Source organism: Callospermophilus lateralis, chromosome 12 (assembly GCF_048772815.1).
Source record: "Callospermophilus lateralis isolate mCalLat2 chromosome 12, mCalLat2.hap1, whole genome shotgun sequence".
NCBI classification, from domain to species: domain Eukaryota; kingdom Metazoa; phylum Chordata; class Mammalia; order Rodentia; family Sciuridae; genus Callospermophilus; species Callospermophilus lateralis.
In genome coordinates, this window is record NC_135316.1 from 109,794,079 (window position 1) to 109,816,955 (window position 22,877).

General features: G+C 45.0%; 1 protein-coding gene across 8 annotated transcripts in view; it reads left to right on the forward strand.

The window, feature by feature from the left end:
• The window catches only part of Arhgef7 (Rho guanine nucleotide exchange factor 7), a 135,775-nt gene that overhangs the window by 88,649 nt on the left and 24,249 nt on the right, over positions 1–22,877 (forward strand). For all 8 annotated transcript variants that reach the window (XM_076872629.1, XM_076872624.1, XM_076872627.1 and 5 more), the window contains 7 exons: positions 5,301–5,395; positions 5,630–5,725; positions 13,150–13,272; positions 18,093–18,231; positions 19,099–19,158; positions 20,290–20,436; positions 22,114–22,200. In XM_076872629.1, coding sequence (XP_076728744.1) covers positions 5,301–5,395; positions 5,630–5,725; positions 13,150–13,272; positions 18,093–18,231; positions 19,099–19,158; positions 20,290–20,436; positions 22,114–22,200 — 747 coding nt within the window. The remainder of the gene's footprint in view (positions 1–5,300; positions 5,396–5,629; positions 5,726–13,149; positions 13,273–18,092; positions 18,232–19,098; positions 19,159–20,289; positions 20,437–22,113; positions 22,201–22,877) is intronic.

Here is a 22,877-nt window from a genome sequence, read left to right on the forward strand (position 1 = left end):
TCTTTGAGTCTCAGCCTCTACATCTCATTTTCCTTCTTTCTACCAATCTCCATCTCATGAATTTGACCCTGATATCGGAGTGCAGCCAGTTTTAAGAATGTTAGACTCTTCTCAAAACATTTGCTCCCAGTGGCTCTGGAGGCTGAGACAGGAGGTTCGAGAGTTCAGAGCCAGCCTCAGCAAAAGCTAGGAGCAAAGAAACTCAGTGAGATCCTGTTTGTAAATAAAATACAGCATAGGGCTGGGAAGGTGGCTCAGTGGTCGCGTGCCCTTGAGTTCAATCCCAGATATATAAAAAAAAAAAAAATTAAAAAAAAATAAAATAAATAAAATTGTGACCTGAAAGTGTATGGGCTTCCCTGCCTTTTGCTTTTAGCTCTCTGCTGTGTGCCCCATAGTATGATACAGGGTAAGGAGTTCAGGTTTTGGGTCTGTTGTCTTTGCCACTTAGCATTGGAGTGGCCTGGGGGTAGCCTCCCATTGCCTGAGCAGATAGTGCTTTGTGAAATGAGGTGGTTGGTTATGCTGGCCCTAGCCTTGTAGCATGAGGAGGATCAGTGATTGGCCTTGAGTACCCAGCAAAGTGCCCGACCCCCAGAGTTTGCATGTGCTAGGAAGAGCACTTAGAAGCACTGGGGACATATATTAGCCGGGATTACATTCCATTTGTGGGAAGGTATCCCAGTTTCTTCTTAGGATGATCGGTGAGACCTGTTGCCGGGGTGATCTGCTTCTGTAATAGCCTGAACTTGATGACTCTGATAGTGAAAGCTCATTACTGCACCACAGTGTGATGATAGGCAGCTTCCCTTTGGTGATCCCAGAAGGACCTGAATGCCCCATCCTGGAGAGTGGGACAGGCTTTTGTCACCTCCTGTTGGCCATGAGCATGTCCTTATTGACGAACGAATTTGTTTGTTTCTCTTTTTAATATTTTTTTTGTTGTAAGTGGTCACGATACCTTTATTTATTTATCTTTATGTGGTGCTGATGATCAAACCTGGGGCCTCACATATGCTAAGTGAGCGCTCCACCAACGAGCCACAACCCCAGCCCGATGAACAAGTTTCTTATTTTGTCTGCTGACCTGGGAAGACAGGTCTGTGTCTTGTGTCTAGGGATGTTGTGTTTTATTTAGCAGCTCTGCACTTATGTCTGATGTCATGGAAAGGCAGAGTGGCTTTTGCCTTTGGAATGCTGCACACGCGAAGCATAGACTGTGACCCACTAGTTTAATCTGCAGGTACATAGAGCAGATGCATTTCTCTGACAAAGACCACTGCTTGCCTCCTCACCTTCTCCTGTGCCCCAGAGGAGTGTTCTGCCTGTCTGTTTCTCTTGGGGTCTGGGAGGTTGCTGGTAGCCTTTGGATGACAAGCCAGCAGGAAAACTGAGACTCTAGTAATAGGATGTCTTTGGTTTAACCCACCATCACTAGTTCTAGATCCTGGTTCATCTTCATGTTTTACTTTCTACTTGGCTTTTCTTCTCAGTATTCCTTTTAAGTCCTGCTGAGGCTAATTATCCGCCATGTCCAGGAGTTCTACAGGCATGCAGCTTGATTCTCTGTGGCTTTCCTGGGAAGTAGATCCCTTGTGTATCTCACCATGCTTTCTGTGGGAACTGGGTGCTTGCAGTCTTCCCTGGCAGACTTGGCTCTTTTAGTTCTCATGAAACTTCCTTGTTTTATGTAGACTGAGATGGCATGCATTGCAGTTTCTGGTGGTGGTGGGGACCTGATGGGGGCCTGATAGAATCAGCTGAATACTCTTGGTGAATGAAGAAATGCTTGGTGGAGGAAAAGGCTGTCTTGTGAATCAGAGAACCCCCTCTTAGACGGGTCCCTCAGGAAGAGGCTCTGAGCAGGGTTCCCAGCTTGAGTTAGGAGGTGTCCGGGTGGGTCGGTAAGATTTCTTCCTACCTTAAGTCAGTGACAGATGCTCTTGGTTAACTATAAATCCTTTAAATCCTTTTTAATAGAAGAAACAGGCTGACCCAGCTCCCCGCCCTGCAGTGTTGGTGTGCGCTGCCTGCTGTGGCGTCGTGCATCATGGTGGACCCACAGGCTTTTGAAGTAGCTGTTATTTGATAAACCTTTAATACTTGCAAGAAGTCTACCCCAAGACCCTGTGAACTCCCAAGCTTACAAATATCGTATAACACAGTTCTTCTAAAGGGTACACTAAAAAAGCAGAGATGCTCACGTGCTCCCTCCCCATCTTTTTGAGGCTCCATATTAGTAACAGGTATTAAGTATGGAGTTGTTTTTAAGGACAAATAGAGGTTAGCAAACTACCTTATATCAGTAATGGGGGTTACTCTGTGTTTCCTTGGAACCCATAGATTATGGAGCCAGTGAGCTCCCTGCCTTCCTCATTGTAACCTTTTGAGAATTTAAATAGACTGGACTGAAAGGTGTCACTTAAGTGACTTTTTTCATTCTTTGTGATGGCTGCAGGCAGGGGCTGGTTGAGTAGAGCAGAAGAGGGTTTGGAATAGTTGTACGTTTTTAATTTTTTGTGTGTTTATAATTAAGATTATTTTATGGGCATTTGGCTTTAGTTTAAGATGATGGTAATGTTTTATCTGTATGGAACCTAAAACAATTGCCTAATGTTGTTTCTCAAATGTAAATCATTAATTTATTTTTAAGAACTGTTAATGACACATAGAACATGCAACACTACTGAGATTTGTGGTCATAGTTGTAGCTCATTCGCTGCTTCAGTGGCATTGCTGATAAGGTGAGTTTCTGTGTGTCTGTGAGGCACAGGAGCCAGTCCTTTGCACTCTGATTTGCTTTGAGGTTGACAGTGTGGGGATGTGGGTGTCTGCTGAGACCACTGCTCTCTGTGGCGCCTTCAGGACTATACGATTCTCTGTGCCTGGCCACCAGGGCCCGTGCCCCTGCAACTGTCTTAGAGAATCCAGCTTTTGGGTGAGTGTCTTTGCAGTCATTTTGGTGCCTTTTCCTGGGCAGCTTTTGTCCCTGTGTGCTGTGCTTCAGTGCTGTGATTGAGGAAGTGTCATTTTATTTTACTCCTATCTCTACTAGGGGAATTTTTTAGTGGATGTTCTCTTTATATTGCGTAGGAGAATTTTTCTGACTGAAAACAATTTTGTCTTTTCAAGCATGCACTGAGTAGTGTGGCCGAGTGGTCTCCAGTGTTTGTAACTAGGAAGCTGCCTCATCCTTCTGACCTCTGCTTTTAAGTTGAAAAAGGACTTCTCATAATGCATAACAGATTTTGTTTTCATTTCTGTTTAAGGACAATTGTGCTTGACTCACTTGTCCGATAGTCTCTGATCAGGTGTGGTTCTGAGTCTCATTTCCCTTTGACTCCACCCCCACCAGCTGTCCTCTCAGGCACCAGAACAGTGTTTTGATGGGCAGTCTGGAAGCCTCAGACATTGCCCTGTTGGATGGCTTGGTGTGTGTACGTTGTTCACTGAGGTCTGCATTTTCTTATGGGGACTGTGCTCTCATCGCAGTCTCAGGAGCAGCAGTAGACAGAAGACTGACCCAAGTCATCTGTGTTAAGGCTGAGGTTTGAATTTAACTCTTCTGACTTAATGTCTCAACCTACATTAGGTTATCAGAAGATAACCAAGTGCTCAGTATCTCAGTTACTCTTGTACACTCTCATTTGTGTGATGGATTTGGAAAGGTCTGTTGGTTTTGAGAGGCACATAGCACAAGGAGAAAATGCATGTACTATGATTTTCTGGTTAAAACAATACTGACTTTCTAGTAGAGAGGGATAAAAAGGTTCAGTTAGGGAAGGGACTCTGACTCCTATCCTCCTTCCCTCAGGTGCCCAGAGCGGCCCTGTATTGCAGGCAGTGGCAGAAGGATGCCAGGTCACTTTTTGACTCTGCTGCTCACCAGCTGTCTTATGTGGGTAGGACAAGTTAGCTTCTTAGAAGGAAATGTGTTTTTGCAAGGATCACAGATACCATATGCTTGGTGCTAGGCATGTACAGAGTGTCACTGCTTGGAGAACCCAGTCCATCAGAATCCCATGATCAGTGGCATTCCCTGGGCTGTGGGTCACCCTGCTGCCTCCTGGAGTTCCCAGGGGGTCACCTTTGCTGTGGGTGATGGCTGATGGGGACCATTGTTCTGCTTCAACTCTTTTGTACTTCATCTGCCAGGTTTTAGGGATTAACTAAATTTGGCTGAATTTGCTACACACACACACACACACACACACACACACACACACACACATTTAATTTTAAGGTTAGCTTATTATTTAAGGTTAAATAAATTTATTATTATTTAAGGTTAAATAGCATAGACCTTTTAAGTTGTGCTATTATTTAAGGTTACTTTATTATGCTGTCTTTAAACAAAGTAGTAGCTATTTAAAGATTATTTACTTGGGCAGACCTTTAATTTTTAGTAGATGTGGTATGTAGAATGATACAAGACTACCACATTCTCTAATCAAAGTCTTTAGTTCGCAGGAGTTGATTTCAGTTTTTCAGATCCAATCTGAAGAGTAAGTGTCTTCCATTTAGTTGGGATACTTTTCACTTATAAGTGTCTCTTTCCAAAAGGCTTGAGACATGAACTGTTTGAGTTTGGAGATTTTGTATTTTAGATATTTGCATAGATTTTACTAGCATTATTTATTGAAACCTAAAATGTTCCAAAAATTTAAAACTTTTCAAGATCTGAAACTTTTCAAACATCATGTCTGTGCTAACAAAGTTTTAGAGTATGGAGCTCTTTGGTTTTTGAATTATGCTTACCCTGTATATTAAAATGCATAGATTTTAAAGGTACAGCTTTGACAAATGCATTTATCTGTGTAACCACTACCCAAATCAAAATACAGAACAAGTCATCCAGAAATTTATCCTGTGTCCCTTTTCCCTTCCCCACCCATCTTCCACCCCATTTTGATTTCTGTCACCATAGATAAGTTGTGCCTGCTTGTGGACTTAGTGTAAATGGGGATGTAATAGCTTCTCCTGCATAGCCCTGTGTGTGGACGGTCATCTGTGCATTCCTCTGAGGACCATCCTTTTCATCTAAATAGATGTGACCCTGCTTATTTGATGATGAAATTCATTCAAGTTCATTCTATGCATACCTGTGCCAAATGTGGTTGACAGGAAGATGAAATCTGATGGGTGACCTTAGTCACGGGGATAGAAGTTAATCCAAGGAATGATTACATCCAGCACATTAGTATTACCTAGAAGCCATATGTAAATTGAACAATGGTTTTGAATGTCCTAAAGTTTACAAATCTTAGTGTCAAATAATGCTTATTCATCATTTATTGTAGGTGCTACAGAATATTTTAGAAACAGAAAATGAATATTCTAAAGAACTTCAAACCGTGCTTTCAACTTACCTACGGCCATTGCAGACCAGTGAGAAGTAAGTTAGATGACAATTGCATGCACCGTTGGTCCTTACCTTAGGCTCTTCTCTTATACTCTTATTTTTGGGAAGTAGAGGTTGAAATGATGGAGTGGAACTCAGCAGAGGAGCCTGCCTCAGACATAGCAGTGGATCTGCTAGATTAAGACTGCAACAGGACCTGGGCTGGGAATTGGGGGAATGCAAGCCAAACTGTTGACTAATTTTTACTGTTATTTTTCTTGGCTCTAGGTTAAGTTCAGCAAATACTTCATATTTAATGGGAAATCTAGAGGAGATATGTTCTTTCCAGCAAATGCTTGTACAGTCTTTAGAAGAATGCACCAAGTAAGTAAGATGCTGAAGTTTACAAAATTCAGATTGGTATTATTGGAACCAAATGGATCAAGTTTAACATCATTTTAGAATTCACATTTCTGAAGATGCAAATTGCTTATTTTATATCCTTTGGGTAGATCTACCTTTATAGTTAAAGCTGTATTTTAGATGATCTAGTTTTTATAAGATCTTGAAAGAAAGGGGAAAGTCTTGACAAGGTTGATTTTTTTTTTTTTTTTTTTTTTTTTAAAGGGGAGGGAGGGTTACGAGGAAGAGGCTGCAGAGGAACTGGGATGGGGGCTGGCCAGGAGGCCACAGGTGGCTCGGCTCCGCATACGCCACCATGAGCTGCAGAGGGGGATCGAGAAGGCTGGCGTTTTCCAGCACGGTCTTGTAATTGTGACTTGTTCCTGGCCTTTAAGAAGCTGGTGGATGTAAAGTACCATATGTGTACAACCTGCTGTCAGGTGTTTTTTTAGAGTTTATTTCATTTTTGTAAGTGGCACATAGCCCCCTAAGGTGAACTTTTTATGTAGGCCCACCATTTATGAACATCTTCTTAATGTGACCCAGGCACTGACTTTGCTCTCTACGTATTAACTTATGTGACCCTGTAGATGACCCCATGGGGGAGCTTTGTAAAGGTAGGAAGGTCTGTATACCCAAGGGGCAGGGTGATTGGCCCCGGGTCATGGGAATGGTGGACTCTGATTTGGAGCCCAAGTGGTCTCCCCTTTGCTTAATGTGAAGGATGAACTGATTCTGAGAAGCCCCTCCTACTATGAGTCTTGAAGTATAGTTTTGAATCTTGTAGTTAACAACATTGTTGCCAGTGGGCTCTACCCATCTGCTGCTCACCCCTGCCCTCTACTGACCTGGAGTGGACTCTTCTTGCTGCCTCAGAGGAAAGCCGCAGACCCAGCCAGGCCTAGAGCCCAGGCTGTCTGCTCACAGTGGGAACGTGCTCAGCCTCATTTCGGTGGGCAATTTGTAGGGAGAGCTGAAGCAGCATATGCTCTCTGAGTATAGTGTTGGGAATGCAGTTTTCCTTTAAAATATCACTTTAGGTGATGGAGAGTTCTTTACACTTGCTTTATTGGAGGCACATTTGACTGTGATTTAAAGAGCTTTTCTTTTGATACCATTCTCACTAGTCAGGGGTGTGTAGCTGTGGCTTTAAAATGAGTTCTGGAGGATTGTGGGACTCTGGCAGAGCCTCTAAAGCAAGGCTTTTCAGTAAAACCCATTTTTAAGTGGGGGACTTGCTTGTGTATTATTGTGTAAAGCAGATTAAGTTCTGCTGAAAACAGCATCTCCAGGTTGTTCTCTTTGTGGAATGTTCTTGCTGTCATTCCATGCTTTACTTGTGTTTATTTTGGTATTGACTGCAATGCTCTTCTAATACTTAGAGCTATGAAAACATACCAGCTCTCTAGCTCTTTGTTAAGTATGGATGCCAACATATAGGCTGGCAGTCAGTGGGGGGTGCAGGGTTTGCTGGCAACCCTGCTCTCTCCCTTGCCCCCCATTCTCTCATTTTCTGCTCTCCTGCCCTCACCCTGTTCTGGTGACCTTCAGGGCCACAGCTGGCTTCTCACAACCCTGCGTGATTACAGTGTCTCATAACTTCTTCTCTTCTGCTTTGGGTCACATTGTCATGTATGGGACACTGTTTCATCATGAAGTTTCAGAGGCTTGTGAATGGTCCTACCAGAAGAGAGAATAAGCTCTGGCTATCTAGAAACAAGTTTACATAATGCCACTATTAATGAAAGACATTAGGGAAACACATCCTTCAAAGAAGTATCAAAATGAGGCCATTGTGATGCTGGTCCTGGGGGCCACAATTAGGACAAATGGGATTATATTCTTTCATTTTGGTTTTGGGGCCAGCAAGAGCAGACTTGCCAAGAGATTGCCAGGCCTGTGGCCATTATGGTGTTGGCACGTGTGGCCCCACTGTGAGTAAGAGTAGGAGACTGGGGCTGGGGCTCGGCTTAGCGGTAGTACACTTGTCTGGCATGCAGGAGACACTGGGAATGGTTGAAAGGTGACCCTGCTCCAGGAATAGGGCGGATCCTGCTGGGAGTAGGGCGGATCCTGCTGCCTTGGGCACAACTACTTTGGAGTTCCTGTTGAGTTTTCCTGGGGATCCTGTGTGGAGCCTGGTGGAGGGAGTGTGTTCCCAGGAAGTGTGTGTGGAGTGCCGGTGAGAGTTCGGGAATAAAGAGTTGCTGTTTGAACCTACAAGACTTTGTGGCGGCTCGGTTATTTTGTGCCCAGCCAGACTGCGGCATTTGGTGGCCCGACTTAACTGTGGTGCACGCGCTCGCGCGCGCGCTCTCTCTCTCTCTCTCTCTCTCTCCCTCTCTCTCTCTCTCTCTCTCTATATATATATATATATATATATATATAGGAAACTGCTTGTGAAGTCTCATCTCTGAAGGTGTCTGTGTGACATGAACAGACTGTGCTGGGTTCACTGAGAACAGGGACACAACTGTGGTCTACTCAGATCCTAGTTTCATCTTCCTGTTGATCTCAGCCTCATCTGCAATGAACAGTTAGTAAACTGAGTCCTTTCCTCTCTCTGATGAGTAGGACCAATAGGAGTAGGTGTTGTAGGAGCAGAAATAGAAGTTCTCTGGTTTCTCAGGTATTTTGTTGGGACCTGGTCATTTTTTTTGAAAATTAAAGCTATGAAAACATACCATTTAAAAAAAAAAATGGCCAGGTCCCAGCAAAATACCTGAGAAAGCCTCTATGGACATCCTCTTTAACCCCCTGCTGATGCTATGCTATACGGCATGGGGGTAGACATTGTGTGTGGCTGCCATGGTCTTCTGACTGTGTGGTAACACCACCACTCGTGCTTTTTACTATGGCATTGGCTTGACTGGAGGCTACAGGTGGGAGGAGCTAACAGGATGCTTTTCTATGTAGCTACCCACGAGCTGTGCTCCACCTGCCTGCTCTCACACCCTGAGAAGCACGAAAGAGAACCAGAAGAAGATTCTCTGTTTCAGTTCTCAAGTCACATTCTGTGCTCACATCTATGAGCTTGTTGGTTGTCCCTTGAGTCCCTTACCAGATGAGTAAGTCATTATGAAGCTGTCTAGTAATACAGTGCTGGCTAGTTCATGCCTAAGAGGTGACAGAACTCTAGTTTAGATTCAGTGTAGCAGAAGAGAAAAAGTCACTGGTTATTGTTCCTTTATGCCTGATACTTACTCTTTGATTTTCATCAGTTGACAAACTTGAGACATGAAATCCATTGATCTAGACTTTGGGTGTGGTCTTCTTTTTTTTAATATTTATTTTTTAGTTGTAGTTGGAAACAGTACCTTTATTTTATTTATTTTTATGTGGTGCTGAGGATCAAACCCAGGGCCTCTCATGTGCTAGGTGAGTGCTCCACCACTGAGCCACAACCCCAGCCCCGGGTGTAGTCTTCTTTGAGTGGATCCAGAGCTGTGGCATTGAACCAGGTGGGAGGTGAAATTCTAACAGTATATGCCTGTACTGGGCAATGTGTACACAATTGTAGTAATTTAACCCACGTGAGATTATCTGTCTCTAATACTGTCCCTGTGTCACATCTCTGGCCATTGTTCTTAACTTTGGCACCCCATCTCTCTCTCTCTCTCTCTCTCTTTTTTTTTTTTTTTTGGTGGTGCTGGGGATCGAACCCAGGGCCTTTTGCATGCAAAGCAAGCACTCTACCAATTGAGCTAGATGCTCAGCCCCTTGGTGCCCCGTCTTTATGCAGTAGTCTTCAGTCCACTTGGCTAAGCCTCTTGGGGTCCTCTCTTATCCTGGAAGCCACCCTTTTCTTGGTGTTTCACCTGTCTGAGTATGCCTTTCACCTGCCAGATGGCAGGACCTACTGTTCTCAAAACACATGTGTCTGTGTGTGTGGATCTTTAGGGCAGGTGGCCCTGGTTTGTCCTTGTCCATGTGCCTCTGTTGGGTGTGAGCCCCTGACTCTGCCTGCGTGCTCCCAGTGGACACTTTTCCTCTGTAGGCTATACCCATTCCTCATGCCCTGTCTCCTGTCCAGTTCACTGTTGCACTGTTTTGTATTTTCCAGAAAGATGGCACTTATTTTCTAAGGCAAGAGACTACTCTTACTCTGCTTTGTTCTCCCCAGTGCTGGGTAATGGTGCTGAATGAGTAGTTGAAGCTACTTTGCTGTGGCAATTCTGCCCTGCAGGCAGAAGGAGCTGTGGCAAGTCCTGAGAGGCTGTCAGAACCCCTTTGAGTGGCTCACACTTGGAAACACTTTGACTTCAGTTAAGGGTGACTGTATCAAAACGTAAAACCCATGCTAAGTGTATGACCCACTCAGGGTTTGGAAATGTGGTCTGGTGAGCTAGGATGCATGTTCCCTGCAGGTGTTTCCTGGTGTAGTGGCTGCTGGCTGCTACAGCTGGGAAGCTGGAGTTCTCCTTTTATTTAATTTCATGTAGCCATCTTTGGCTAGTGAATTGGAAAGCAAAGAAGCACATTGGAGGAAGCTGGAGGGCAGACCTCCCTGTGTGTGTGGATCTGTTCATCTCAGCCTCCCCTAAAGGCATAGCCTTGGTATTGCAGATGGTACTGAACTTGCTACTCCCCGAAGGCACTTCCTGTACTCCTGGGAGCTTTCTTTTGCTGCTCTGGGTAGGGACCTGTTTGCTCATATACACAATTAAAAGAGAACTCCATGAGAAGAAAAAGATGAGAATTTGAAAATACTCACAGTGGACACCTGTCTCTTCTAGAGCAGAACCATTAAGGCACAGCGTACTGAGGGCACTTCCTCTCAGTCACGCACTGGCTGAGGGGTGCTTTTTACATGGACAGCTGTGTAACGCTCTCCAGGTCTTTTTGTTTTCTGCTTTTTGTCAACTTCGTATTTACATCTGTGAATTGTTTCCACTTTAGAACCAGCAAGCAGCGGTCAGTGTCCAACACCAGTATCTCTTTTCTCCCGTGTGTTTTAAAACCACATACTTCCTGAAGTAGAAGGGAAGGCTAGTGGCGGGAGCCAGGAGAGAGGTGCTGGAGGCTTGCAGTGTTACTTCCCTGTCTTTCCCCCAGCCATCCTAGGGCAGGCTTAAGTAGATCAGGAACAGCCTTTGAGCCTGTAAACAACAGGAATGAGTGAAGGTTATGGAACAATGGGGAGAAAACAAAGGCAACGTGATTTTGAGTGCTTTGTGCTTTGAAGGAAAGACTTTTCCTAATACTCCTGACTCTGTTCTCCCTGATTACATGACTTTCTCCAGTTGGTACTTTGCAGCCTTGGGTAGAGGACCACTGCTGGGGTGTGGAAACCAGAGGAGACTTTAAAGGGTCAGAGGCTAGCAGACACTGTTCTGGGTCCTGGCTGCAAGGTAGCAGCATAATTAAAAAGCTCAGTGTGCTATGGTCTAGATGTATCCCCCAGTCTCATCTGTTGAGACTTAATCCTCCACCAGATGATCTTAGGAGGTGGGGCCTTTTGGAGGGGATTAGGTCCTGAGGGGAGAGCCTCATGGATGGCATTGTCACCCTCATAAAGGAGGGGCTCAAGAGCCATTCCCTCTTGGGCTGTGTGAGGATGCAGCCATGAGGCACCACCTTAGAAGTAGACATAGGCCCTTCCCACACACCGGATCTGCCAACACCTTGACATTTTGAGAGGTGGGTCCTTATTTATAAAATCACCAATTTCCAAGGACTTTTGTTATGGCAGCAGGTATGGACTAAGACAGCGTTTACTGAGGTGGTAGTGGAACAGAAGTTGCATTCCCTGCCCAAGTAGGCTGGGCCTCATCCTGGGGCACACACACAGCCCCTACTGTTTTACTCTGTTTTCCTGATTCCTGGTTTTAGTGGTGTGCATCCTTTAGGTGGGTGGTCAGCTGGATTGTGGACCCAGGATTGTACCCACTGTTACTGTTGTTGGCACTGGTTTTGGGGCTCTGATGGTGGGAACCTCCAACAACTCTGACTCCAATCTGTGTGAGAACCTGTGTTTCTCTCTTGGAGCTTTTTTTTAGTAGCTGTGTTTCTAGGGTCCTGATTTGGGGTGTTTGTGTTTCTCTTGGGTCTGTTTTCACCCACCATGCAACACTTGGGGCACTTTCTGTCTGACTGTGTTCTCCCTGATTCCATGACTTTCTCCAGTTGGCATGCAGCATGTGTCTTTTATCCTTTCTGCTGTTTTGAAGATTTCTTGATTCATTTGTGCTTACCTGTCTTTGTTTCCATGTCTGGAACTTTTATCCTGATGTTCAAGGCTTACTCTGGTCTTCTAATTTTCTTTGCCTTTCCTACTAATCTGGAAGATTTTTAGAATTTCACTTTCCAATTTCCTGTTGACTTTTTCAATTCTCCTGTTATTATTTTATTGCTAGAATGCTTTTTAATTTTTGTTTTGAATGTTCTTAATAGAATCATTTCCTTTTTTTCATGGTTGCAGTATCTTTTTTTTGTTATTTTTATTTCTGGATTAATTGGACATCTTTCAAAAACTTTTCTGCTCTCTGGAGAGTAACTGTCACTTCTTTTTTGTTTTTATTATTCTCATTTTTTCTCTCTCTCTTTTTTTTATTTTCCCAAAAATCTCTTGTTGGTTGTTGCATGTCTTCTTATGGTTAAGGCATGCATGCTAAGTGCCCCTTGTAACTAAGGCACACATGCTAAGAACACAGGGAGAGGGACTGACACTGGTCCAGCCTAGCTGATTCTCATGGTGTTGAGGAGTCCCTAGCATTGATATCTTTGGGTCACTTTTTCTGGCTGGAGTCCTCAGAGAGCAGGATATGATCCTTCTTGTCATTGTGCTGGTGGGCAGAGACTGTTTAGGGTGCAGGGAGGGCATGTGGTGTCCTGCTTGCAGAAGCACCCTAAGGTCTGGATAGACAGGTGGGGTTCAGCTTGTTGGATCTGCTCAGCATTGCACTGCTCACTGAGTCTCTGCTTCCACAGCAGGTTCTAGCAAGTTTCTGCATTCAGCCATGAGCTGTCACTATGCGTGGCCTTGATTGGGAAGGAGGGGCACTAACAGGTGTATCTGTCTTCAGTCTCTGCAGCCTGAAGTGAAAGGTGCCTCTTGGGCTTTTTCTTGTGCCAGCCTCCATGCTGCTTCCTAGGAAACTTCACAAACAGATAACCACATTTGGTAACTCTCCTCTTTTTATGCAAAATTAAAGGCTTTGTGATATCAAATTTTCCCACTGCCTGAAGAACTTGGGCTTTGTCTGGTGTGCCAGCCTGACAGTCTAGAGCTGTAGGAGGGATCCTGAGAGTGGAGTTTTTTTTTGTGGCAGACCCTCCTGCCTGCTCAGTTGGAGGTAGGAACAGATGGGTCTGGGATTTGTGATCCTGCCTAAACCCATGGGTCACCTGTCACTCAACCCCTTTCCTGTCTGTAGCACTGACGCTGTCTCTTCCTGTGTCTCCAGGTCACCCGAGGCCCAGCAGAGAGTTGGTGGCTGCTTTCTGAACCTGATGCCACAAATGAGGACCCTGTACCTTGCCTACTGTGCCAACCACCCATCTGCTGTGAGCGTCCTTACAGAGCACAGGTCTGTTCACTGAGATGTCAGAGCAAAGGGAAGACCAGCAGCTCTGTGCTCCCAGATAGACTGTGATACGCAGGGTGATTTCATTTTAATTGCTTCTCAAATTGGGTGCTCGAGAAACTTTAAAATGGTACTTGGTGTTTGTAAAAGAAGAGGGTCCTTTTAAAATCACCCTTCAGCCTAACCCATTTGGATGGTGGGTTGGAGGAGCTGGGAAGCACTGGGGCTTTGTCCATCAGCCAAGTCAAGGCTGAGGGACTCTGAGTGCTCCTGGGTTGCAAAGCTAAAGGATGGAGGCTGTATGAGGAGAGTCCCATTTCAAACGAGGACTTGATTCCGCAGATAGAGCAGTGCATTAGAGACCTTTACCTTGAGCCTTTCAGACTGTAACAACATTAAAACATGTAAAACAGAACATGTAAATTTTCTCAAAAGGATGAGGCATGTCTGTCTCCTGTTACTGGGGAGAGGAAGCCGGGTAGCTGTCCCAATGACTGAGGAGCAGCCAGGCTCCAGTGACTGCTGAGCGCTAGTGATGGCTTTGTGCTGGATGACCATGTGGATGACCGGAGGGCATAGATTTGGTTTCTGTTTCTCAGAGAAGCACAGTATTTTTATTAATGTTTTAGAGGTGGTTTCATGGTTTCTTTCAAAATTGGCAATTCAGAAGTTTTTCAAAACTGTAATTGGAAAAAAAAATTCAGTAGCATCAAGAGAAATGCCGTTGTGCTTCTAATTTCCAAATTTAACCTCGGCTTGTTCTTAACATCTCCTTTTAAAACACAACCAGCAGCTTGATGTGCTGGCCTTGCTTGTCTGCTGGCCTGCTGTGGAGGCTGCAGTGTCTGGAGAGTCCCGTGGGAGCCCCTGCTGCTGCCTGCAGGCCCAGGGCCTGTGCCTCTGGGCTTTAGCTCCCTTTTCTGGAAATCCTGCTCCCAGGGCTGTAGTAAGCTTTGAGCTGGTCTGTACGCACAGACTGTCAGATTGGAGCAAACGTGATAAAGGCACATTGTTTTGTTGTCTGATAAAAGAAGTGAAGTGATCTGGGCCGCCTGTGCTCAATGCAAAAGGATTAGTTGTTCAGATTCCCATTGGTGTTGTCCTGAAGTGAAGCAGCAGCCTTTGACAGTGTGAGGAAGGGGGCGAGGGGCTCGAATGCTCAGCAGCTGTGGGAAAGGGAGATCTGAGAGACCCATCCTTGCCGTGGGCAGAGGCCATGTTAGCCACGCACTGTCCTAAATGTGCAAAGTGTGTATTCAAATATGTGCTGTACCATCAACTTCAGGAAATTACAAATTAAATGAAATTTCCATAAAAGTGAAAAGCAAGTATTAGGTTTGTATGAATGAAAATGCTTCAGAAGTTATTGATGCAGTGATGGGAAGGGGTCCACAAAAAGCAAGTGGAGTGTTACAGAAAATTCTAAGATCTTTTCTGTGTATCCCCCGGCCTCTTCTTTGGAGAGAGGCTCTCCTGTAGAGAAGGTTGAGAGCTTAGAAAGGGGCGGGTGCACAGTCCTGGCAAAGACTTGTAAGGGTTTTTCCTGTAGAAACAAGGGTGTGTGGAGCAGCTGAGACTTGGGGTATCTTGAAGTGTAACCCTTTCAGGAGAAGTGCTCACGGGAGTGCTGTGTCTACCCTCTTGTGTGCTGTTACCTCAGTGGCTCTGTTGTGTCTGAAAGGCGAACACAGCATTTTATCAGAATGTACTTAGAGGAAGGAGTACAGATAAGGTTGTGAGCAAGAGCCTCCAGGCCTGCTGCATGTGGTTGGCATGCCGAGCATGGAGTGGGAGTCTAGGGTCGCGTGCTGGACGGCAGCCCTGCAGCAGGTGGCTCCCAGGGGCTAAGCCAGAGAGGAGAGTCGTCAGAGCCAGCAGGTGCTGGCAGCCACAGCAGTGCACAATGTCCGTGTTCCTTCCTGCCTCCCCTGAGCCCAGAAAGTTCCCCCTTTGTCTGCCATAGATTATGCCCTGCTCCAAAGTGCACTTGCGTCCGTTGAGATGGTGAGTGCTCACGCCTGACAGCTGCTTTCAGCATTTCTGTTGTTATACTCAGAGTCTGAATGGGCAGCTCTTCCGTCTGTCCTTCAGTGTGAGTGCCTGTGAGCTACCACACCGCGGTGTGTCCCATCTGGTCTTAGGCTTGAGCCTAGGTTTTGAGGACTGGTGTGAGTGTAGTGCGTTGAAGCTGACAGTCTTACCTGTGCATGGGTTGCAGCCCGTGTGGGAACCTGCTTCCTCACACCCCTCCCCCCCCACTCCCCGCAGATGGTTGCACCCACAGCTCCCAGTCTTTGGGTTGTTTTTCTGGCAAACACATGCTGTTTCCAGTTCTGCAGAGCTCTAATGCCTTTCCATTATCATGGGACTGCAGATGCTTATCTTCATAAATGGGTCTGTAAAAAAAAAAAGGCTTTCCCCTCAGCTGTTTGCTACTCTTTGCTTGGCCACATAGTTCTTTTTACCTTGTTCCCTTGTTGCTATGGTGTCATTCCAGTAGGTGCAGAGGAGGGAGACTGTGGCTGCTGGCAGCAGTAGGAATGGTGCCGAAAGAGCTGTTGTTTTATCCCATAGCTGTAACCACCTATTTTGTTATAGTACTAAAAACCCTGTAGAACGAAGCGTGATCCATGAAGGCTGATACTGTTTTCTTTCCTTTTGGGGATGTTCTGGAATCATAAGAATGTTGTGTGGATCTTACAAGAAGCTACTTTTGCTTGTTAAAATTTCATTTCATGTTTTTAGTTTTAGGGGAGTTTTGAGGGAGGTGATGAGCATAACTTGTTCAGTTTTGTTTATTTTTCTGCCATGACTATACGAAATTTGACTTTTGCTTTCTATCTTGATGGAAAAGACCCGGTATAGATTACGTTTAAAGGAATTGAAATACGGTTTTAATATCATAAAGACTGATCTTTAAGTGTGTGTTCATTTTAGAGAAATGTTGGTAAAATAGAAATTTCTCCCACTTTACTCCTGCTTTCGGGACTGGCAGAATGAGTGGTTTCAGGAGACCAGCTTTTCTCAGTAAGACTCTGGGGGCTGCAAGGGTGAGCAGCAGTGGTGGGGGTCTGGCTCAGCTAGCAGCAGCAGCCTGGGCAGTGCACCGTGCCAGCAAAAGCATGTGCTCCTGGGTGTCTGGGCTTCCTTTCTTGCCCTGGTCCTGAGGGTCTGCTGGCAGCAGTGCCCTCAGTGTGGAAGGTTTACACCAGGGTGGCAGAGGGCCTCTGGTTACCATGGCAGTGTGGCTGTGTACCCAGGGCCTTGCTTGCTGCTCTGGCTTCTGCAGCAGCATGCCTCTGGATGCACAGTGTGGTGCTGTCCAGTGGGGCCCGCATACTTCACTGAACTTTCAGTTAATCCAGCCCTGCAGTTTCCCTGGGAAGATGGTGTATAGAGAGCATAAAACCAGACACAAAGAGGTTGAGATGCTGCCTGTGAAAAGGTTTGTCACATAGTCCTAGAAGTAGTTGAATAATTTTGTCACACACTCCTAGAAGTAGTTGAATAGTTTCTCTGCTGATAATTTTTTAAAAATTGTATCATTATGACAGACTCTTTCTTACAGGAGTAAAATATTATCAAGCCTCTTCTATATATAGAATTGAGGGAATGTGCATTATGCCTTTTAATTTGTTATAACTGGGGTTATGTAAAGTTTCCCTTTTATGGTTTGCTTTGATTTTGGTGTCAATGTGTGATTTATGTATATGTGTAGGAGTTCTGTGCATCACCCTGGTCTCCCAGGATGTGACATGGTAACTGAGGTATGGGTACTACCTTTGTCTCCTGGGACTTGGCATGACTGGGTGGGAGGTTACCCTGGTCTCCTGGAACATGACATGGTGGCTGGGGTAACACCCCAGCCTCTAGGGACTTGGTACGATGACAGGGAGGGGATATGTCACCCTGGTCTCCTAGGATGTGCCTCCCTTAACTCTTGCCTCCCTTTCTCACCTACAGCTGTGGAACTCCTGATGTCTGGATGATGCATACACAGTGAGGGATAGCCTCCTTGAGCCCTAGCAGGCACCTTATAGGTCACCTGTTCTGTGTCAGCAGTCATAGGTGTTGGTGACAACAGTCCCCACAGTGCCTGCTCATTGATTCCTGTTGAACTTGGAGCAGGGACAGTGGCTGTAGACATGAATGGCTTGGAAGAACTAGTCACAGAAAATGTTAGGTGAATGTAGTAAAGGCACGGTGGCAGAAGAATAGAAAGGTGTTTCAGACTTCTTTTAGGTTTCTAATTTATGGGCATGTCCTTGGTTTTTCCATCTCCCTCTATGCTGAGGGTGAAATGTGGTGACAGCGTGATGTGCTGCTTCTGCTTCAGAGCCAAAGGATCTGATCTTTTTTGTGGTGCTGCGGTGCACGTTCGTAGGTGGGGGGTGCACGTCTGCAGAAGGCAATGAAAAGGCATTTGGTGCGTGGCACTGGGCCGCTTGAGGTGCAGGTGGCCCTTGCGTAGCTCACCTGGTTCAGGAGTGTCTTTCCCTTGAGCAGCTTGATGGCAGTTCTTGCTATCTTGAGACTCTGAGATGCTTGGAATCCATTGCAGCTCTAAGAGCGTGAACTTCCATTTGGACAGGTCTGCATGTTGTGACATACTGGGGGACCCTTTTGCGAATGGAATTGCATGTATTCTGTGGGAGAGGAACCTTTTTGGAGTTCCCTTTGGTGTCTTGAGATAAACAGCCCAGGTTTGTTTGTAAAAACTGCAACGTTCATAAACACTGGCCCTCACTAACAGAAGCCTTGCCATATTGTCTTTTGCCCTAACCCCAAGCATCTTCTCTTTTCCACCATGCCCCTGTTGCCAGCGAGGACCTGGGGGAGTTCATGGAGACAAAAGGTGCCAGCAGCCCTGGGATCCTGGTGCTGACCACTGGCCTCAGCAAACCGTTCATGCGCCTGGACAAATACCCCACACTGCTCAAGGAGCTGGAGAGACACATGGAGGTGCTGCCTCCCTTCCAACCCTGAGTCCTTGAGCAAGGAGGGATGACATGGGTCAGACTGCTATCAGGGACTGTATCATTAGTGATTCACTTTAGAAGCCAGGACCAACACAGAGTTTAGAATCTGTAACTTAGTGGGTTTTCAAAATGACTTTGTTAAATATGAAGTTTTTCTCCTTATTCTTGTTCTGTAAGAAAGCATTTGCTGCTTTGCCTTCTTGCTATCTCATCTACCACTGCTGATAGGACAGTTTCCAAAAGCTAGAAAATGGGTGCTGGGGCTGTAGCTCAGTGGTGGAGCCCTTGCCTAGCATGTGAGAGGCACTGGGTTCGATCCTCAGCACCATATAAAATAAATAAGTAAAGGTATTGTGACCATTTACAACTAAAAAAAATATATATATTATTTTTTTAAAAAAACACTAGAAAATGTGAACTCATTTGGAAAAATGGTATTTTGATTAATAAGTTGCAGACCTGACAAATTCAGGTTTCAGGTATTCTCTGGGCTTGGGCAGGCAACCTGTCTGTAGCCGGATGGTTCATCAGGCCTCCTCAGGCCTCCCCTTCAGTTGCTGAGCATGGCTTGGCCACTCTGCAGCTGAGAATCAGAGATGCCTTGCAAATAGAGGTGGTCGTGTTCAGCAAAGCTGCATTTACAGAAGATGTTTGCTGACCATTGCTCAGGCTATTCCCCTGAACCCACTGACTCCATGATGCCCTTAAAGAATAGGATTGCCACTGTGATGCGAAGAAGAAAAGTGCTTGTCGAGGACAAAGATTTGGAAAGGTTTTAGGCCAAGCTACAGAGAGAGGCCTTTTAAGGAAAGCTTTTGTGAAAGCTAATAGCATGTTTCTTTATCTAAAGGATTATCATCCTGATAGACAAGACATCCAGAGATCCATGACTGCCTTCAAAACCCTTGCGGTGAGTATAGTGGAGGAATGGGACCTGGGAGCAGGAAGGGAGGGAGGGAAAAGAGACCACTGGGGAATGATATTGGCCAGATTATATTGCTGTGACATTTGCATGTACGAATTTGTAACAGTGAATCTACCATTATGTACAGTTATAATGTACCCACAAAATATATGTGGAATGACCCTTGCAGTAAGTGGGCAAGCACACCATGGTTTCTTCCACAGACATGTGATGGCAAATGAATGTAGAATTGGCAGCTGAAAAGGTCAGATGCAAAGACATTACTTGTGACGAACTAAGAACTAAGACAGCATTCCATGGCTAGGAAATTCTCTTGCATTAGAAGATTGTGGGCACCAGAAAGATGAAGTGATGATTTCTCCCTTTTGAAGAGGCATAGCATAATTAATGCTGCATTTCCAAACCTCCACGCATAGGCTCTTTAGTGGTGTTCTGGGGAGTGTAGTGCTGGGGTTCTGTCTCTTCTCTTGTCATGTTGTTCCAGCTGTGTTTTAAGTTGTCCTTTATATATAGTGCAAATTGTTCTCACCCTTTTTCCTCTTATCAGTCTTCTTTGTTGGCAGACACTAATAAAGCCAGAAGAAAAATATTTGTCTTGTCCACTCTGTGTGTGTGTGTGTGTGTGTGTGTGTGTGTGTATGTTTTGTAGATGGGCACAGTGCCTTTATTTATTTTTATGTGTTCTACCACTGGGCTATAGCCGCAGCCCCCCACTCTGTATTTTTCTACTTCCTCAAAGTGGCAAAAATCTGCCATTTTCCTAATAGTATTTGGTACTCAGAGGAGTTGTGTGCTTTGCTTCTCTTGATTATATACTTTTAAAACTTGTTATTCCAGACAGTAAAGCAAATTGTTCCATAGATTTGTCTTTCTTAAGAAGTAAGACACAGGGGATGGGACCGTAGCTTATTGGTAGAGCACTTGCCTTCCACATGTGAGGCACTGGGTTCGATCCTCAGCACCACATAAAAATAAATAAAGATATTGTGTCTATCTACAACTAAAAAATAAAGAAGTCAGACACAAAATGATAATTGTTTTAAGAAGTAATATAGCCAAACCTTAAGATTCTGGAGGCTTCTGTCTCTTTTAACAGTGCCGTTCTGTGTCTTGCAGGCCCAGTGTCAAGAAGTACGAAAAAGGAAAGAGCTTGAGTTGCAGATCCTGACGGAAGCCATCCGAAGCTGGGAGGGAGATGACATCAAAACCCTGGGCAATGTTATTTACATGTCCCAGGTCATGATCCAGTGTGCAGGAAGTGAGGTACTGAAGTGCATGGGCACCACTGTGGCCTCTATCCACCCATAAATTCTCATGATAGAGCATTTTGAAGAGATGTCAAGCCAGAACAGATTGTAATTGTGCTCTACTTTCTATATCAACAGAAACAAGACAGGCTTATGGCACAATAGAGGGCTATTGACCAGTTTAGATCTGCAGGATCCACTTGTCCAGACCTGTGAACTGGAAGCAGGACTACAGGTTTCCAGGGTGTGCAAACAGCTGCCCTGGGGTCCTGTGCACTGGCCCAGCCAGGGGCTTCCCTCTCAGGAATCTGTGGTTGTGGATGGCTTTGGCCCTTACATTTTTCTCTTAATGTGTTCTAATTGGTGTTCACTTAGGGGAGTAAAGACCATTTTCTTAAGAGTTTGTTAAGTGAGAAATCAAACCAGATACTTGTGCTGTGTCCACTTAGTGCAAATGGAGCAGGTGGGTGACTTACAGGTTCTTGGATCACTAAGCAGGTGTCTCTTATGATTTGATTCTGCCTTTGCAAATATAAGCAACACGTGCTGATGCCCATTGTCAAACATGAAACTTGTGATGGTTAGATAACTGAATTTGGTGTGCACTGTTGATCCCTTCTTAACCTGACTTTTTAAATTTACCTGCAGACAAGATCCTTTAGTCTGCGTGCCATAATGAATTTCCTTATTTACCACAATGATCAAAACGCCTAGACCTGTCTAGAAGTGGTTTGCTTCTTACTCACATGAAGTGAATTTTATTTAAGATACCCAGGGGAAGCACGTCTAAGAGCGTGTTCTTTAGTACACTAGATGGCCACAGCCTTGGTGAGTGTTGCTCTAAGAATGACCCAGGCTATTCGGGCCACAGTCTGAGGGATGCTTCCCAGGTGCACCATGGGTCTTCGGGGGGGCGGGGGGTGATGATCGCTTCCAGAGGAGTCTTAAACACACAGCCTCTCTCTTTGGAGGTGCTTTGAGGTGTGTTGTGTGGCCATGTGTTCTGGAGAAGGCACCTGGGAAACTGCTTTCTAGTGTTGGCCTCACATCTTGGGGCCATCTGGCCTTTCCATTTCTATTTCCTTTGAGATTCCTGGCCTTGGTTACCTTATTAAAGCAAAGAATTTTTAGTGCACAGGTCATACTATTTTAAGTCATTTGTGGAACTAGAGAATGTTTATGAAGTGGATGAAGCACATATAGCTCTCAAAATTCGAGGAAACAATGATAGAATTTGTTTTACCATTTTGTCCAATCCTTCCTTAACCTCAAAGAATCCACTGGTTCTGCCTTGCCCCTCTAAAATTTTATAAATTCTCTTTCTCTAAACCATGAAAAGAAAATTGTAGATGAACTAGAAATAGCTAATGGCAGAGCAGAACTCCTTCACTATTTAGTTTTCAAAGATGCTTCACAGGTGTTGTGAACCCAGGATTAGTTTATTTTCTTTTTGTATTGAATAGTTCAGCAATCCAGGGTCTTCACCTGTGTGTTCAAACTCTCTCATATATTAAGGGTTAACATAGAATTGATAATAATCTTGTTTCCATTTCATTTATTTAATGCATTTTGTTAGGAATATATAAACAAGAAATATAGTGTAGTGTTTCCTAGGGCCTTAAAGTATTGTGTTCACATTTGTAAATAGATGTGGTTTTAAAATTATTTGGATTTGTTTGTTTTTTTATATTAGGAAAAGAATGAAAGATACCTTCTGCTCTTCCCAAACCTTTTGCTAATGTTGTCTGGCAGTCCCAGGATGAGTGGTTTCATCTATCAGGTAAAACACGTTTGGAATTCTGCTTTATTGTTTATGGTAGACCTGAGGATCGTTTCAGGCTGGCTCTGAACTTCAGCATGAAGCAGTCCCTATTTCTGTACGTGCTGTGTCCTAGGCATGCCGTGCTGTGTGCATCCATCGCCTGTGTGTCAGTGTGACTCTTCAGATGTAGACCAGCGTTTGTTCTGAGCAAACTGAAAGGAAGAAGTGTTTTGGTGGAGTGGCCTTGAAGCACACTGGTGGCTGTGGTGCCATCCGTCTCCCTGGGTTTGCTTTCTACTCTGTGGAACACAGGCTGGGCTGGGGCTGGGGCTGGGGCCTGTTGTGAGACATAGCACAGCACCCCCAGCTATATCAGCACAAGTGCTGTCATTGGACCTTTGTTCTTAATTGTTCCACTGGTTTTGTTTGAGAAAATGGGAGAGCTGATTGGAGATGGAATGTAAGGGGGCGGGGCTTTTGTCTGCTGCTGCTACTGCTGCTGCTCTGATTTACAGTGGGGGTATTAAGTAGCTTCTGTGTATCTGAGAGATACCCTTGGCAGTTTTCAGTGATGACTTTCTGTGACAGTGGAAGCTAATACCTCCACCTCTGTTTCCAGAAACTGGCCGGTTTGAGGATGTGCTAGCGAGGGAAGCTACATCTTTGTTTTCTCTGGGTGGCATTTCTTTGGTGTG